The sequence below is a fragment of the Borostomias antarcticus genome (genome assembly GCF_949987555.1).
Source record: "Borostomias antarcticus genome assembly, chromosome: 26".
Classification (NCBI taxonomy): domain Eukaryota; kingdom Metazoa; phylum Chordata; class Actinopteri; order Stomiiformes; family Stomiidae; genus Borostomias; species Borostomias antarcticus.
In genome coordinates this window covers 7,108,374-7,128,393 of record NC_140259.1, presented here as the reverse complement: position 1 = coordinate 7,128,393, position 20,020 = coordinate 7,108,374, and the positions used below count along the sequence as shown (strand labels likewise).

At 46.2% G+C, this 20,020-nt stretch overlaps 1 protein-coding gene across 1 annotated transcript; it reads left to right on the top strand.

Annotated features, from left to right (window-relative positions):
• Positions 1–1,540: 1,540 nt before the first annotated feature.
• On the top strand, positions 1,541–14,761 carry depdc1a (DEP domain containing 1a; the record flags this gene model as incomplete). Its single annotated transcript, XM_084459102.1, has 12 exons — positions 1,541–1,591; positions 3,573–3,838; positions 4,894–5,032; positions 5,183–5,301; positions 5,772–5,902; positions 6,629–6,676; positions 6,785–6,922; positions 7,967–9,178; positions 12,431–12,603; positions 13,203–13,379; positions 14,076–14,279; positions 14,618–14,761. 12 exons carry the CDS (start codon positions 1,541–1,543, stop codon positions 14,759–14,761), a joined length of 2,802 nt encoding a protein of 933 aa, XP_084315228.1.
• Positions 14,762–20,020: the final 5,259 nt, after the last annotated feature.

The following is a 20,020-nucleotide window of genomic DNA, read 5'->3' as shown; positions in this document are numbered from 1 at the left end:
CTCTCTCTCTCTCTCTCAAGAAATTAGAGATTCAAGATTTCTTTATTGTTATGTCCGTTATACAGGTTGGTATAAGGAGTAATGCACACACACCACACACACACACACACACACAGTCACCATGGCAATCGTCAGATACACATGTATCTAATAGGTTATAATCTAATAATATATAATATAATGTAATTTATTGCTTTATAAATGGTCTTAGCCGGTAGACAAACATACTCCAGGAGCTTGCTCGATCGCCTTGTTGAGAGGGGTCAGGGAAGAATTTTTACAGCTCACTTATCTGGCCCCCGGGTGATTACTGTTTTTTTGCTTCCCTCTGTAGGGGAAGGGTCGTATGCCCACCTCCCTTGTTCTCTGTAAAGTGCATTGTGTTTCCTCTGGGTATGAAATGCGCTATACAAATAAAGCTTTGATTGATTGATTGATGAGTCCACTACAGAGATAATTTGGCCAGGAGAAGCCAACAGCTGGGCAAGTATCTGAAGTAGCCTTGGCTATTTTGATGCAGATGAGCTCTCCAGTGTGTTACACAATGGTCTGCTCCCGAAGCCCTCAGCTCAGATGTGTGGGTGCTCTTCTCTTCAGCACGAGAACAACTCTTCACTGGGAAGTGTCTGCCAGGCCTGTGGATCACTAATATTCAAAAACGTCCTAACGTTCAGCTATACTATCTCCACTTGTAAGGAGCAACCTAGAACTTGCCTGAGTCTGCCTCATTATTTAAGCCTGTTTTTAGGAAGTTAATCTATACTGAGTGATGGATATATGTAGGCCTATGGCTAGATGTTTTTGGTGTGTGTGTGTGTGTGTGTGTGTGTGTGTGTGTGTATGCGTGTGTGTGTGCATGTGCACACCTGACTACTTCAGGTGCTCACTTCAGGTGTTCACTCTACTGACCGCAGGGTCGCCGGTTCGAATCCCGGCTCCTCCTGCCCACATTTCGAAGTGTCCTTGGGCAAAGACACTGAACCTCAAGTTCAGTAGAACTAGAAGAACATAGAAGAGAATTTGACCATTGCCTAAATTTGTTCACACAGTAATTGTATCATCACCATTATTTGTACAGCTCTGACCGGTTGTAGTATGGTATTACATCCACCAGATGGCAGTCAACGTTCAGAGTTTGACTGCTGGCAGTGGAACCTGTAAACTCGTTACAAATAAGACCGTTTGTACACAGTTACATTTTATCAGTGCATCTTTGATACAGTCTCCGCGCTGGGTGGGTTTGAACCATGCATGTGGTTCGAACATAGTTTGAACGTGGTTTTAACTCGGCTTGTGAATATTTGTTTTGATTCTCTCGCGTCTTTCTATTCGCTCTCGAGATTCTTGAATAGTCACGTGACGATGCCGCTGACCAATCAGCAGTGCGCGGAGCGGGGCTGGTAATTTTGAACCGGAGAGCTGCTGTGTGCTTCTGTGTTTGTCGGTACAGTTGTACTGACGGTTGTTTAATGGATCGATTTGTTACTAGAAACTAGAACTACTATTGGGCGATCGTAGGCGATTTGTAGTTTTCGTTAAAATGAATTCGCAGCATATAATCACTCCTGGTCCGTACCGAGCCACCAAACTGGTAAGATTGAGCTTTTTGGTCTCTCTCTCTCTCTCTCTCTCTCTCTCTCTCTCTCTCTCTCTCTCTCTCTCTCTCTCTCTCTCTCTCTCTGTGTGTGTGTGTGTGTGTGTGTGTGTGTGTGTGTGTGTGTGTGTGTGTGTGAGAAAGTTAGTACTAGTCAGCCAAGATGTTGAAATATGCTGTGATGTTAGGCGTTAGGAAGAGCCAAAACGATTCGCTATATAGCTGTAAAAATCCAATACTAGTAGGGAATCTGACAACATTAATGAAGCAATTTGTAAACTGGTGCCATTTATGCCTCTCTTTACTGATGAATCTTGAGAGAAATGTCCTGTAACATCTAGAGTGTTTTATTCATATCTAATCCGCTGTGTGCTTTGTCTTGCATAAGAACACTGTGTAGCTTACTCCAGGAGCTTGCTCGATCGCCTTGTTGAGAGGGGTCAGGGAAGAATTTTTACAGCTCACTTATCTGGCCCCCGGGTGATACTGTTTTTTTGCTTCCCTCTGGAATATGTAGAGAGTGGGTCGTATGCCCACCTCCCTTGTTCTCTGTAAAGCGCATTGTGTTGCCTCTGGGTATGAAATGCGCTATACAAATAAAGCTTTGATTGATTGATTGATAGCTGAATAGTGGTAGGGACAGCTGCTTGCTTGTGTGTGCTGAACCATCGGGGCAGTAGGTGTCAAGAGGTCACACTTATGCGCCACAGGAAGGGGGTCGTCTCCAAGGGTCCAAGTTCTAGGAAAATCCCCTCCTAGGTGTACTAGGGTGGACGCCACTCCGCGGGGAAACCATCGTGGGTCACGACAGGTCTGACCAGTTGTTAAATGAAGATGTCAGCATCATGAGGGGCCGTATCTCATGTGTCAGAAGGTCGCATCTAGCATGCTCCTAATCTCGGCCTCTGTATGTATATTTGAGCTGGTATGCAGGGGGGGAGGGGGGGCCTGCTCTCCTCTCTAATCCACTCAGTCCTGTTCTCCTTCTCTCTAACCCGGAGAACAGGACTGAGAGGGTTAGGGCTTACAAAAAAACACAACGCAAAACAACAAAAACAAGAAGACACCAAAAGCCAACATTACTCTTGTTGTAGTGAAATATGACACCGTTGCTCTCAGCTGAGGCTGATGAGACCGACTCTGTTGCAGGTGCAGTGAGAGACAGGAGAGCCGAGCAGACAGGGGGTCTCATCCCAAGCTTATATTTTACAAATTAGTTATTTTTATTTGATGAAAGAGGTCGCTGATACACGAAAATGAATATATGGTAGGATTAAAGGATTATTTCATTGTTAGGCCTACATCCAATATACAAGTAGCCATATGTTGAAAAATAATGAGTAAAATTGATGAGAGAGGGGTAAATGTCCAAAATAGCGCACTACCCCTTTAAGGTTAGGGTTACGGGAACCATCCACTACTGTAGTTAAAGCGTCAGATACCTTCAATCATCAATCAATCAAAGCTTTATTTGTATAGCGCATTTCATACCCAGAGGCAACACAATACGCTTTACAGAGAACAAGGGAGGAGGGTATACCCACCTCTACATATTCCAGAGGGAAGCAAAAAAACAGTAATCACCCGGGGGCCAGATAAGTGAGCTGTAAAAATTCTTCCCTGACCCCTCTCAACAAGGCGATCGAGCAAGCTCCAGGAGTATGTTTGTCTTCCGGCTAAGAACATTTATAAAGCAATAAATAACATTAAATTACATTTTCAGAGTAAGAGAGGCTAAAAACATCATAGGAGAGACATGGCAAACACTGGTGTATGTCTGTGTGTGCATGAATGTGCCTGGGCCCAGATAGAGGCAGGGGTCAGGGGTAGGATCGGGGTAGGAAAAGGATACGGACCTTGGCCCTATCTGGTGCTATAAGCCCAGCTGTGACTGAAAGTGCTCTCTCTCCCTCTCACTCTCTCTCTCTCTCTCTCTCTCTCTCTCTCTCTCTCTGTGTCTCGTCTCGTCTCATCCCAGTGGAATGAGGTCACCAAGCTGTTCCGGGCGGGGATGCCTCTACGGAAACACCGGCAGCATTTCCGCGTGCACGGCAGCTGCTTCTCCGCCACGGCCGCCGTCGACTGGCTCCACGAGCTGCTCAGGAACAGCAGCAACTTCGGAGCGGACGTCACCAGACAGCAGACGGTCCAGCTGCTGCAGAAGTTCCTAAAGAACCACGTGATCGAGGACGTGAAGGGCAGGTGGGGGTCGGAGGAGCTGGAGGACAACAGCCAGCTCTACAGGTGGGTCACAAGACCATAGGAAGGTTCTGGAACTTCACCTGACATAATCATTACTATTACTATAACTTCATCATTACTATTACTATAACTTCACCTGACATAATCATTACTATTACTATAACTTCACCTGATATAATCATTACTATTACTATAACTTCACCTGACACAATCATTACTATTACTATAACTCCACCTGACATAATCATTACTATAACTTCACCTGACATAATCATTACTATTACTATAACTTCACCTGACATAATCATTACTATTACTATAACCTCACCTGATATAATCATTACTATTACTATAACTCCACTTGACATAATCATTACTATTACTATAACTCCACTTGACATAATCATTACTATAACTATAACTTCACCTGACATAATCATTACTATTACTATAACTCCACTTGACATAATCATTACTATTACTATAACTTCTCCTGACATAATTATTACTATTAATATAACTTCACCTGACATAATCATTACTATTACTATAACTTCACCTGACACAATCATTACTATTACTATAACTCCACCTGACATAATCATTACTATAACTTCACCTGACATAATCATTACTATTACTGTAACTCCACCTGACATAATCATTACTATTACTATAACTTCACCTGACATAATCATTACTATTACATCACAGTCATGTAGCTGACGCTTTTATCCAACGCAAACTTACAATAATTATATTTGACGTAGGAAGTCAGTGTACTACTACTCGCCAGAACTCACCAGTGCATCTCCTTTCTAAACACTAAGCACTAAGAGCATAATCTAGTGCTAAAGTCAAAGTGCAAGACTAGCAAACTAAAAATATAATAGGTGCTTAAGAGGGAGGATCCTGGTAGTACTTCTTGAAGAGGTCAGTTTTGAGCCTGCTGTCCTGACGTCAGTGGGCAGTTCATTCCCCCACTGTGGGGCCTGGACAGCTGGGCTTATAGCACCAGGACCATAACCTCTGACCTGACCTAATCATTACTATAACCTCAGCTGACCTGACCTTTGACCTAATCATTTCTCCCCCAGGTTCCCCTCCTCCTCTCCTCTGAAGCCCCTCCCCTGCCACCCAGCGTCGGTGAAGAAGAGCTTCTCTCTCCTGGACAAGGAGGGGTTCTTCAAGCTCAGGGGCTCCAAGAGCAACAAGAGACTGGACAAAGAAACGCTGGTCAGTTCTTCTGTTAACGTCTGTTATGGGAGGTCAGGGGTCATGCAGGCCCCTCCCTGGTGGGAGGAGTCTATATGTCTGCCTCTGACTGTGTGTGTGTGTGTGTGTGTGTGTGTGTGTGTGTGTGTGTGTGTGTGTGTGTGTGTCCAGGAGAATGTGGACCCGTCAGAACAGGAAGTGAACGAGGAGGCGGGGCTTGCTGAGATCCAAAGGAGGGAGTTGACGGATGACGACGTCCTGGAGGTCTGGAGAGACGTCACCCTCACACAGTAGGTTACATCATCCCCTCCTCACACAGTTACATCATCCCCTCCTCACACAGTTACATCATCCCCTCCTCACACCGTTACATCATCCCCTCCTCACACCGTTACATCATCCCCTCCTCACACCGTTACATCATCCCCTCCTCACACAGTAGGTTACATCATCCCCTCCTCACAACAGTTACATCATCCCCTCCTCACACAGCAGGTTACATCATCCCCTCCTCACACAGTTACATCATCCACTCCTCACACAGTTACATCATCCCCTCCTCACACAGTTACATCATCCCCTCCTCACACAGTTACATCATCCCCTCCTCACACAGTTACATCATCCCCTCCTCACACAGTTACATCATCCCCTCCTCACACAGTTAAATCTTTATATTAAACCTGTAACATCCTGTAACACAACCTGTAATATCCTGTAACGTCCTGTAACACATCCTGTAATATCCTGTGTGTCTCAGCTTGCAGAAGATCATGGGAGTGACGGCTCTGGAGGATGTTCTGGAACCCCGACACGTCAACCCGCAGAACATCGTCTACAACATGACCAGAGTCAACAAGCACGGGGTGGTCACTCTGGACGACAAGACCGGTAACACCCTCCCTTCCTCTCTCCGGCTGGGCTGGTCCTCTCCCTTACCGTCCCCGATAGGGCTGGGTATTGGCAACGACCTCAAGATACGATGTGTATAACGATACAGGGGCCACGATACGATATGTATCACGATACGTGGGCCACGATACGATATGTATCACGATACATGGGCCACGATACGATATGTATCACGATACATGGGCCACGATACGATATGTATCACGATACATTGGCCACGATACGCTATGTATCACGATACATGGGCCACGATACGATATGTACCACGATACATGGGCCACAATACGATATGTATCACGATACATGGGCCACGATACGATGCGTATCACGATACACTGCGATACGATACAATACATATGGCGATACGTTGTGATACTCTACATAATTTACTGAACATTTTAAAATACTGCTGAAAGTAGAACCCCCGCTCCCTGGAGGTGATCCTGAGGGTGGAGGGAATGTAAGGGCATTTTAAATCCATTTGAAACATGAATAATTATATCCTTAATTTTCTATATCTATTCCGTGTCTTGGTCTGTATATTTTCCTTTTCTTTTTTTTTTTACTGTATCAATATTATACTGCGTAAAATCGATACGGTATCGCAGAAAAAAAATATTGTGATGTATCGCCATTTGGATTTTATTGCACAGCCCTCGTCCCAGATGTAGTAGACATGACGCTGACCAGTCTCTGTCTCCACAGACGACCTCCCCCACTGGGTTTTGTCTGCGATGAAGTGCCTGGCTAACTGTGAGTATGTGCTTTGTGATGTGAACCATCGTCCACCGGTCTAATGAGCACAGCAGAACCTGTACTGAGCATCTCAGAGCCTAACCCCTGCTCCCCCCCCCCCCCCAGGGCCCAAGTCCGACTCCACCCAGCCCTCGTACCCCGGCTTCGAGAGGGACGTGTTTAAGACGGTGTCAGACTATTTCAACAGCCTCCCCCAGCCACTCCTCACCTACGAGTTCTACGAGCTGTTCGTCAACGTGCTGGGTATGTACCAACGTACTGTATGATGTTTGGAGGTATATATAAATGTTTGTGTGTGTAGGTGTTAAGGCAAGGCAAGTTTATTTGTATAGCACATTTCAGCAACAAGGCCATTCAAAGTGCTTTACATGAGACATTAAAAGCATCAAGGAAAAAGTGCAACATAACAAATAAAAGGTCATATAAAACAAAATGCAAAACAGGACTTTTAAAACAAAATGCAGTTAAATTCCGGTGTTGTGAAGGGTGAATGTAGTGACGTCTTGTTAGAGGTGAGTGGTGAATGGTGTCCTCTAGTCCTGTCAGAGCTGTGGAGGTATTATGGGATGTCCCTGCCCTGTCTCCTTGGGGAACAACTCTCTGTTGCAGATTACTGTTCCCCCTGATCAGACATTCGTCGCGCGCCTCAGTTCCACTGGCTCCGTTTGCGTGGTGTTGTAACCGTGGTCAAGGACGCTTCTGAAACGTTCCGCACCGCATCTGGTGGAAACGCAATCATTGTCTAGAACGGCCGCGGTCAACTCTGGCTGCAGTATGGTACCCAGAACGCACCGCAACCGGAGTCGGTGGGATTTCAGAGTAAGACGTGATCTATAAGGCGGGAGAAATCCTGCGCGCTGACCAGACGAGTAAATCTGTCGGTGCGTTGACACGATGATAACGTTTGATTCCAGTTCTGATGTAACGTTCCTTTACGTATAACTGTGAGTGCCGACCATCTGAGATGCATTCCTAACATCGTAACAGTGGTGCCGTGTCTAACCGAGGATGTCCTGTAGCCTGCTGCCCTGTTGCGAGAGTGAGCTTGTGTGTGTGCGTGTGTGAGATGCTCTTCTTCCTGTTTGAGCGAGCTCGTGTGTGTGAGACTCTCTTGTTCCTGTGTCTCAAGTGTCTGATGTTTGAACTAACTCGGCCGTGTCTCCGGTTACCCCCCCGACTGTTCTCAGTACCCCCTCTCCTGCCTGCCAGCTTCAACACCGTTGTCTCCGTATGTGTGTGTGTGTGTGTGTTTCTGTTGCGGTATGTCTGTCTGTCCGTCTGGTCCAGTGCTGACTGGCTACCTGGTGGCTCCCAGGTCTCAGAGGGGGAAGCGTAAGAGCCAGGAGGCGCCCGGTCAACCCCCTCCCGCCAAGACGCCCCACGTGGCCAATCTGTTCCGCTCCACGGAGTGCCTGCTGCTCAGTCTGCTCCGCAAGGAGGCGTGCGACGAGACCGACTCGCCCATGAAGGAGGTCTTCGGCGCCAGGTCCAGACTGGCCGCTCTGAGGAGGGGCGTGGTCAGGCGCGTGTCCCAGCGGGAGCCTCCCGTTCCCCCCGACCGCAGGGGCAGCGCCGGGGCCGTGCTGGGCGGCAGCTGTCTGAGCCTCAGCCAATCGGAGAGTGGCACCGCCTTCAGGCTCCACCCCAGGAGCTCTTCCCTGGAGACCATCGTGGACGACGCCACCCTCCCCTGCTCCCAGCTGCAGCTCGTCCAGTCGACCGACCCTCCGGTGTCCCGCAGTAGCAACAGTTGCCAGGGCAACGGCAACACATCCCAGAACACTCCTGATGGTCGCCAGGGCGACTGTGCGCCATCCTGGAAAAGTCCAGACAGCCAGCAGGGAAACGACAACACGTCCCAGAACAATCCGGGGAGTTGCCAAGGCCATGGTACCACATCCCAGAATACTCCCGATAGTCTCCAGGACAACGCCTCGCCACCCCAGATTAGCCCAGACTCCCTCTCCAACAGTGGCTCCGCCTCCCAATCCGAGGTCTCCGTTGCCATTTCAGCTCCCTCCGGCTCCTCCCACTCCAAACACAGCCTCTCGCTGGTCCCCATGGCAACGCTCTCCGTCAGCCATAGGCCCCGCCTCCAGCGGCCTAGGAGTGTCGGAAACTGTGTGGACCTGATTGAGAGCAAGGCGTTGTCTGACAGCTGCTTCACCATCAACGCTCCTGTGGCTGAGATCACCCTGAGGCCCGAGCTCCACCCCTCCTCCTCTGGTTGGCTGGGCCAGGCCAGCCTCAGGGGCAGCAGCCTGGAGCTCCGCCCCCGGCCTGCCTTCAGCGGGCCAGCGGCCGCCAGACGCTGCCTCAGCTCCGCGGACCTGACCAGACTCAGACCCAGATCTGCCTCTTGCGACACCGTGTCCAGCCTGACCAGACCAGGTTCTGGATCTGACAGCTCAGGCCAGAGTGTGGAAAGTCAGACTGGACCCTCCGGACCACCGCCCGTCTCTCTGACCTCCCAGCCTCGCCACCTCGGCCCTGACAACAGTACGTCTGTCTGTCTGTCTATCTGCCTGTCTAACCCGCTCGGCCTCAGTGTTGTCTGTGCATGTCTAACACCACCTAACATCACCTAACATCACCTAACACACTACCAGGTGGGACACGCTGCCCTGGGAGGGCATCCTGCTGCTGTCCAACTTCTCCTAGATCACCCTCTAGATCATCTCCTAGATCATCTCCTAGATCATCTCCTAGATCACCCCCTACATCATCTCCTAGATCACCCCCTAGATCACCTCCTAGATCACTCCCTAGATCATCTCCTAGAGCATCTCCTAGATCATCTCCTAGATCACCCCCTACATCATCTCCTACATCATCTCCTAGATTATCTCCTAGATCATCTCCTAGATCACCCCCTAGATTATCTCCTAGATCACCCCCTAGAGCATCTCCTAGATCATCTCTTAGTTCACCCCCTAGATCATCTCCTAGATCACCCCCTAGAGCATCTCCTAGATCATCTCTTGGATCACCCCTAGTTCATCTCCTATATCACCCCCTAGATCATCTCTTAGATCATCTCCTAGATCACCCCCTAGATCATCTCTTAGATCATCTCCTAGATCACCCCCTAGATTATCTCCTAGATCACCCCCTAGATCATCTCCTAGTTCACACCCTAGATTATCTCCTAGTTCATCTCCTAGATCATCTCCTAGATCACCCCCTACATCATCTCCTAGATCACCCCCTACATCATCTCCTAGATCACCCCCTAGATCATCTCCTAGTTAATCTCCTAGATCACACCCTAGATTATCTCCTAGTTCATCTAGATCACCCCCTAGATCAGGGGTGTCAAACTCATTTTGCTTCAGGGGCCACATAGAACCCAATCTGATCTCAAGTGGGCCGGGCCAGTAAAATAATAGCAAAATAACCTAGAAATAACGTCAACTCCAAATCTTTACCTTTGTTTTTCAATATTTCAATATTATGCCTTAATTTATCATTTAGCCTATATATGTGCATTATAACTCACAGATCACAGTGGATCTACAAAGGCACAAAACATTTATTCACAGATAGGCCTATGGAACTGAAAAAATGGCATTTCACTTTGATTAAAACAACTTGTTTATTTTAATGTACAGTAGATACATTTTCACATCTGACCACCTGAACTGACTCACCACACTATGCACAAACTAAAGTGGGAGCTATGAAGAACGTTATCACCCTGCCTTGTAAATGTATTAAATTTGTACATTTCAAAAACCCATAAAAGTGATAGCAGTGCATGAGCAATAGAGTTACACCAGACCAAACTATTTTGTGCTGAAGCTGCTGACTGATATTATACTGCACAATGTTCATGGTCTTTAAATATTACATTACCACAGTAAATGTTATTTTTAACAGAACTGTATTCTTCAGAGTGCTCTCATCAATTGCAACCGAAAATGCAACAAATGACTTGACTTTGTGATTCATTTGGCTGTCCAAGTCTGCCGAGAGATCTGAAATTCTATCTGCGACAGTGTTCCTCGTTAGGCTAATGTTGGCAAAGGCCTGTCGCTTTTCAGGGCCCACGATTTCTGCAGCCTTCAGCATGCATGTTTTCACGAACTCGCCCTCAGAAAATGGCTTGGATCCTAACATTAACTCGTTAGCAATAAGGTAGCTAGCTTTCACCGCTGCATCACTGACCTCTCGGCTACGGGTAAAAACAGACTGCTGTTTCTTCAGACCCACTAACAATTCATTTATCTTCTCTATTCTCAGTTGTCCTCGCAAATGGTTGTATTTTTCACCATGATGAGTCTCATAGTGGCGTCGAATATTATATTCCTTGAGCACTGAAACTTGCTGATTACACACCAAGCACACAGGTTTCCCTTTCACTTCTGTGAATAAATAAGAATCAGTCAATTTTTCTTGGAAAACTCTGCACTCTGTGTCAACTTTTCTCCGTTTTGACAGACATTTTGGTAATGACGGTGCAACCGTGGGTAATTTTGACAACAAGAGCTTAATAACGATAAGGCAAGATTGCCAGATGATTCTGGGCGCGTTGCTGTCATGTGCTGTTTATTTCCGGATCTCTCGTTATGTCAGTGCGACCTCTGCTGGACAAATTTGGAATATCTGTTCCTTTTTATTAATTTTGGACGTCGTCTCGTGGGCCGGTTTGAACCATCTGGCGGGCCGGTTTTGGCCCGCGGGCCGTATGTTTGACACCCCTGCCCTAGATCATCTCCTAGATAATCTCTTAGATCATCTCCTAGATCACCCCCTACATCATCTCCTAGATTATCTCCTAGATCATCTTTTAGATCACCCCCTAGACCATCTCCTAGTTCATCTCCTAGATCACCCTCTAGATCATCTCTTAGATCACCCCTAGATCATCTCCTCGTTCATCTCCTCGATTTTATGCTTCTTAAATCATCTTCTGGACCTAGATCATCTCTTAGATTTTATGCATCTTAAATCATCTTCTCCACCTAGATCATCTCCTAGATCTTACGCAGTTTAAATAATCTTCTCCACCTATATCATCTCCTAGAACGTACCACTCACCTCCTAGATCCCAATTAATTTCTGAGGAGCTTCATACATGGTCTTGTAGTTTGTGAACCCCCTAGATGACCCACCTCCTAGATCATATCCTATAGCATCTCACTCTGTAGATCACCTCATAGATCCCCTCCTAGATCATCCCACTACTACCACTGCCACCTAGATAATGCCACCCCTAGACCACCAGATCATCCCATCTCCTACTAGATCATCTTCTAGATCTTAAACAGATCTTAAATCATCTTCTCGACCTAGATCATGTCCTAGACCACTATTAGATCACACATATAAACTCCTAGATCATACCACTCCTAGATATACAGGATATCATCTCCTAGATCAAACCACTTCTAGATCACACATGCATAATCTCCTAGATCACATATATATCATCACCTAGATCATCTCCTAGATCACATCTGTATCATCTTCTAGAATCTAGATCATCTCCTGTAGATTACCGTAACTAAATAATCTCATCAGCTAGCTCTCCATTCATTTCAAAAGAATCCATGATCTTGTAGTTCCTGCTGTAGAGAACCAATCAATGCTGGCCATGTGTCTTCATGCTGGCCAATCAATGCTGGACATGTGTGATGCAACCTCCAGCAGAAGACTAATTCATCATCTGCCTCTACCGAGGCCTAGAGCCTATGGCTGGGTTAGTAAGTGTGTGTGTGTGTGTGTGTGTGTGTGTGTCTGTGGACGCAGGCCTGCTGCAGCCCCAGCTGGAGCGGGTGGCGTTGGAGGCGTTGCAGCTTTGCTGTTTGCTCCTCCCACCCGCCAGACGCAGGAAGCTGCAGCTCCTAATGAGGATGATGTCGCGCATGAGTCAGAATGTCGACATGCCCCGCCTACACCACGCCATCGGAACGCGCACCCTGGTGAGTCCACACAAACACACACACACACCAACAGGTTGCACACACACACACACACAAACATATATACACAGAGTATCCAGGTTACTGTTGTTCTACTGTAACCTGATGCACCAGATGGGAACTCTCTGTTGGAAACTGTTTGGAAAAGGGCAGCCACTTTCAAAACTACCTGGCAGGTGATTGGATGAACCATCCGTCTATCACCATTTATCACGTAAAGATGGGACAGATCCGATCCAGTATCAGGATCGGGCTCTGATCCAGACGAGGTTCAGGGACCGGGTATCAGTCTGACGTTGGCGACCCACGGACCGATCCAGATGAAGTGAAAGGGCTCTGGTATTCATTCATTCAATCAGAGGCTACAGTTCACGTTTCCCTCAGTCCAGCGTCTAGTTCACCAGACTAGCCGACCGTTTCAGGCCGTTTGTTTACGTTTGCAAACGTTTGGTGCGAAAACACAAGTTATGCTGAAAAAAGTTTAAAATAGTTTCGTGAGTGAAAGTCTTGAGTTGCATACCCGGTCTCACAAAGCTAATTCTACTGTATTATACCGTGTTTGTGTGTATTGTGTGTGTGTGTGTTTGCGTGTGTGTTAGATGGTGCACACGTTCTCGCGCTGCGTCCTGAGCTGCGCTGAGGAGGTGGACCTGGACGAGCTCCTGGCCACCCGGCTGGTCTCCTTCCTGCTCGACCACCACCAGGACATCCTGTCTGTCCCCGTCTACCTGCACACCGCCGTCACCGACCACCTCTCCTACCTCAGGGCCGTCCAGGTACACACACACACACACACACACACACACCATAGCACTTCACAAGCTACACAAATGACAACAGAAGCCCCTTTAAAGGTGGGGTAGGTAGTTTGACGTCAACAAGGCCTCTGATTGGTCATCTTTTTCAAAAGAACCCGCCTCTCCCTCCTGTCAATCATAATGTAGTCCCTCCCTCCAGACATGACTGGTAGGTGTGGCGAGATAGAGACCCTGATTGGTCAATACATTCGGGCGCGGTGCATTCTTTGAATCCAAAATAAAGAGGCAGCGGTAAACACGGAGATACAAGTTTATTCTCAGAGCACTTCTGTTACTGATAGCTGAAAGGATATTATGCCAATTTTACCAAATAAAGCCAAAAGCAAACTACCTATCCCACCTTTAAATGCCTTTAACCCTTTTAACCCTGAAAATAAAGTGACAACATTTTGAATATTAATTGGATTTTCCCTATAATACTAGAAAGCGCAGTTTCTCAGGTTTCAGCAAGTGTTGGAGTGAGGAATTTTTTTGATTTGTTAGATATTTTTTTAAATATTATTAAATATTTGTTAGATATTTTTAAAATGTTGTCGGTGACGTGGTCGTATTAAAAGGGTTAAAGAAGGCGCAGGCTGCGCGCCACTGTCCCGGCTACTTCAGGACTGTCCCGGTGACGTAGCGGGTGTCGCTGTGGCGGTCTCTCCCGTGCAGATCCCGTACCCGGCGGGCGGCTTTGCCGCGGAGGCCTCCGGAGACGCCCCGGTGCCGGTGCACGCCTTCTGTCGCCAGATCAGCAGCCGCGAGTTCGAGGAGCAGCGTCTGACGGTGTCGCAGGCCGCCATGGCGGAGCTGCTGGAGATGCTGCTGTCCGACGCCAGCCTGGGCCCCAAGGACCGCCGGAAGAAACTACGACAGGTGAACCACCGCAGGCGCACACACACACACGCACTCACACGCACATACACTCACTCACACGCACATACACTCACATACACACACAGCTACACATACACTCACTCACACGCACATACACTCACACAGACACACACAGACACACACATCTACACTCACTCATACACACACTCACATACATGCACACACACACACACCTACACACACACACACACAACACACACTCTCACTCACACACACTCTCACTCACTCACTCACACACACACACTCACTCACTCACTCACTCACTCACTCACTCACTCACGCACACTCACTCACTCAGCATCCTGTCCTGTGTCCAGTTCCAGAAGCAGTACCCAGACATCTTCTGCAGGAGGTTCCCCACGGCGGAGAGCCAGGCTCAGGTGCTGGAGGACAAACCAAAGATCAAACCCCCCCTGCTCCTCTCCATGAAGAAGACCAAAGCTTTCAGCATCAGAAACTAACCCAACTATACCCTGTGTGTGTGTGAGTGTGTGTGTGTGTGTGCGCATGTGTGTGTGTTTTCTGCAGATATAGTGTGTACACATGTATGGAGTCTGTCCAGCTATAGATAAGTGACCGGTAGAGACAGACCCCAGTGGTAGACAGGTACTGGAGATGGACAGGACACAGTGACGGACAGATAAACGGACAGATCGATCACAGTCACATGGATAGGCTGAAAGATAGTCAGATCACAGTAACAGACCTACATCCACAGTCTCACTCGAGACTGACTGCAGTAGAAGCCATGTTCCACTCCAAACAAGGCTTAGAAATTGTTTTGTTATTATTTAATGTTTTATATTTGACCTGTTATTTTCTCCATTCAGGTTGGGCATATTGCTCGTGCTACAGTATTTTGTTCAGTCTCCTTGTGTGTGTTATTGTTTGTTGCATTTTTGTTTGTTTGAGTACAACCTAGCGGTTTGTGTTTTTAAATCTCATGTTTGTTTTTTTTATTCCTCAACATTCTCACTCATCTCTGTTCTTTGTTCTAGATTTTGGTTATTATGGGAATTTAACCTTGTTTTCTGTCTTGGCAAGTGATCTCTGCCTTCTGGGATAAAGGAATGTTTTGCACTATTTTATTCTGTCATTTTGAATGAACAGTTAGCTCATACCAATCAGCAGAATAGCTAATATATATATATGAATGTCCTAGAGCAGACATCTGGTGTTTCCTGTTTTCCTCAGCTAACTGCCGTTCAGTATATGAAGTATTACTCTCAAAGGGAGACGTCTCTGTACCTCTGGACATGAGTCCTGTGGCTGCGTGCTTGAAAATGAGCCCGTCAAAATGTTTCTATGTCTTTACATCTGTTTTACTATGCAACGTCCCGGGAAATAAAACGAGTTCAGACCAAGATGCTGATGGTGATTTACGAGTTTGATTTACAGCAATCAATATTGTTCTTGGCTAGTAGCATAGTTTATAATGGTGTGAGGGGCCAAATCTGGCCCTAATTGTGGCTTAGTTCCGGCCCATATATGGCCCAGGATTATTACACATCCGCTTGCTATCTGGGTAGTGTAATTAAGCTAATGGATCACATTCATTTATTTATACTAGATCACATTAATTTACCTGTTCAACAACATCAGAGGGGACATTGAGGAGCCATCGTTAATCATGCTCAAACACACGCACGCACACACACACTGTCTGTCTGATCCTCTCCATCACACACACACACGCGTCTGGCTGTCTGATCCTCTCCATCACATCCAGCCTGCTGGCTTCACCACCGCAGCAGCCAATTAAAATACTTTGCTTTGAGCCAATCTGGAACCGATTATCTCTGTCCTAACCACCGCTTCATCTTATCTCTCCCTTTCTCTCACTCCCCACCTTTCTCCCTCCCCTCTTTTCTCTCTCTCTCTCCTTCATTCTCTCTCTCTCCTCCTGGCCCTCTGGTTCTCTCAGTATTTTATCTGGTTCTCTGTATTTTTCTCAGATTTTCTGTATTTTTCTCTCACCTTCCTCTTAACCTCCCTTCGCCCCCCTTCAACAGCAGTAACAAATGTTGTCCATGTTTTCATTATTTAACCAATTATTGTTCCAGAAAACTCAGCCCATGAGCTCATGAATGGGTAGTTGATTCTCTTCTGCAGTTCTGATTGATTGATTGATTGATTGATTTTATTTATTTTTAAGACAGGGACAAGGTACAGTAGCCTAGACATTTACCCTAGGGAGAGATGCACTGTACAAGGTTATAGCTAAACAGCTAATTTCCACCCGCAGTCCCTGGGCAAATAAATATACAGTCTTAAAATAGTGGGACAAATAGTGAAAAGAAGGAAAGTTACATACATAGAAGGAATACAAAAAAGATCTCACGCCGCCTGTCAGTACCTGATCGGTTCCAATACGCGCCCGTTCAATCACTGTGAACGGAAACACCACTGGACAAACTTGATAATGGAACCAATCGCGCACTGACCACACAACCCGATACCCGATCCGATAATAGGCTCTTTGCACAAGCTCCACTACTTCCTGAAATCCTACAGGCATCCTTATTCCCTGACCTATACTATTGGATGGAAGTGATTAATCAGGTGTGCGGCACACCTGATCACACCTGATTAATCACTTCCATCCAATGGTTGCTAACGTTAGCTAGCCTACGTATTTAGACAAGTTCATAGCAGCTAGACGGCTATGCAGACTAGTTAAAGCTAGTAACAAGTTCATAGGAGCTATCTAAGCAGACTAGCTAAACATAACTTGGTAGCGTATTTCTATGCATGAATCAACCACCCAAAGTATAGGCCTATTGATCAAGCAAAACATTTGTATTCATTGTTAGTGTAATGAAGCAGCAATAAAAACGTAGAAGCGGAACATTTTATGTGTAGTCTAGATAATAGTCGACTCGAGGAATCTGTCCTGTCCCCCCAGGATCCCGGGACCCCCCAGGCTGGCACCAGGGCTCTGGCTTGGCTCTAGTTAACCAGGGACATTCCCCCACTCAGCAGTATTGTCCTGAGGACCTGAGACGCTGGAGGAAACTGAATGGTTTCGGGATACAAAGACTGCTTGTTCTGCTGCTCTCCCATTGGCCGGGGGCCGGAGAGGAGGGGGTCTCAGGCTCCACACTCTTGCCTGGGAAAAGAGCTCAGTATTTACTGTGACCGCTCACTGTAGCAGTGTGTGTGTGGGGGTCTCATCTTTAAAGGAACATGGTTAGTCGGTGAGTAGTCTAACTTTCCTCCTCCTGGTCATGGTACGGACAAAATGTGTGTGTGGTGTGTTGTAGCATTGCAAGGATGAGTTTTGTAATTTTGGAGGATGTGTGTGTGGTGTGATGTTGAGTTAAGATCTGTGTATTGCAATGTTGGGCTAGGATGAATCGTGTAGTGCGTCATGTGTTGTGATGTTCCAGGAACTAGGATGAGTGTGTGTGTTGTAATGTTGGACTGGGATGTGTGTGTGATGTTGAGTTAAGGCGATTGTGTGGGCTGTAGGCCTACTGACTAGAATGTGTGAACTAAATGTGAAAGCTTGGATGAGTGTGCGATGTGTTGTGTTGTAACTCAGGAAGGAGATGTAGGGTGAGCAACTGTTAGATTATGCAGACTTGGCACCTAACAACTTTTTCCAAGTGGATGAAAATGATTTGTGGGTGAGAAACAGACTCAATTTTCAAATGTTTCCAGACCTAGTTTTTAGGTATAAACCCGCACACTGGCTGTAGTTAAAATGCATCTTTATTGAGCAACGTTTCGATCCCAATGGATCTTCATCAGGTCAGGTTTAAAACGATATGAATGCTGCCTCATATATAGGCTCCAGCCTCTATGGGTGGACTGCTCACTTACTTCCCTGTTCTGCTGATTGGTTAATTGGTTAATTGCTATAGGTACAATTGAGCATGGGCTGTGGTTAAGGCTGTACATGTTAACATAATCATAAACATACTGTATACAATACATATATATGTATATACCATATATATGATGTGTGTGTATGCTCTATGCTCTATAGTCTATACCAGTGTGTATGCTCTATAGTCTATACTAGTGTGTATGCTCTATAGTCTATACCAGTGTGTATGCTCTATAGTCTATACCAGTGTGTATGCTCTATACCAGAGTGTATGCTCTATAGTCTATACCAGTGTGTATGCTCTATAGTCTATACTAGTGTGTATGCTCTATAGTCTATACCAGTGTGTATGCTCTATAGTCTATACCAGTGTGTATGCTCTATAGTCTATACCAGTGTGTATGCTCTATACCAGTGTGTATGCTCTATAGTCTATACCAGTGTGTATGCTCTATAGTCTATACCAGTGTGTATGCTCTATAGTCTATACCAGTGTGTATGCTCTATAGTCTAGACCAGTGTGTATGCTCTATAGTCTATACCAGTGTGTATGCTCTATACCAGTGTGTATGCTCTATACCAGTGTGTATGCTCTATAGTCTATACCAGTGTGTATGATCTATAGTCTATACCAGTGTGTATGCTCTATACCAGTGTGTATGCTCTATAGTCTATACCAGTGTGTATGCTCTATAGTCTATACCAGTGTGTATGCTCTATACCAGTGTGTATGCTCTATAGTCTATACCAGTGTGTATGATCTATAGTCTATACCAGTGTGTATGCTCTATAGTCTATACCAGTGTGTATGCTCTATAGTCTATACCAGTGTGTATGTTCTATAGTCTATACCAGTGTGTATGCTCTATAGTCTATACCAGTGTGTATGCTCTATAGTCTATACCAGTGTGTATGCTCTATAGTCTATACCAGTGTGTATGTTCTATAGTCTATACCAGTGTGTATGCTCTATAGTCTATACTAGTGTGTATGCTCTATACCAGTGTGTATGCTCTATAGTCTATACCAGTGTGTATGTTCTATAGTCTATACCAGTGTGTATGTTCTATAGTCTATACCAGTGTGTATGCTCTATAGTCTATACCAGTGTGTATGCTCTATAGTCTATACCAGTGTGTATGCTCTATAGTCTATACCAGTGTGTATGCTCTATAGTCTATACCAGTGTGTATGCTCTATAGTCTATACCAGTGTGTATACTCTATAGTCTATACCAGTGTGTATACTCTATAGTCTATACCAGTGTGTATGCTCTATAGTCTATACCAGTGTGTATGCTCTATAGTCTATACTAGTGTGTATGCTCTATAGTCTATACCAGTGTGTATGCTCTATAGTCTATACCAGTGTGTATGCTCTATAGTCTATACCAGTGTGTATACTCTATACAGTACCAGGGTGCCTTAAGGTGGAGACACTGTTGTTCATCTGCAGAGCGTCTCTGGATTGTGTTGGTCATTTGTCCTCATGTTGCTCCTGTGTTCTGCAATCCGGGTCAGAAGGGCCTCGTTGTTTTTCCTCCATAAGCGAGACCACAGGGACATGGTAGGAGGGACATGGTAGGAGGTAGAGGACATGGTAGGAGGTAGAGGACATGGTAGGAGGGAGAGGACATGGTAGGAGGTAGAGGACATTCTTTTGAGAGCAGGTTATTGTTGTTATTGTATTTGCATCTTATTCCCTGAGTGGGGGTGGTCGTAGGTGGTACATTTGTAGTGAAATTGCTTTGTGTACATGAGCCACAGCGGTAGTCGCCCTCTGGGACGATGTTGTCCAGGAATGTGCCTTGTTTTTGAGGGGGTCGGGAGGGGGAAGTCGGACTTGACCATGTGTTTTATGTTAGGGGGGCGTTCGTAGATTATTCTGA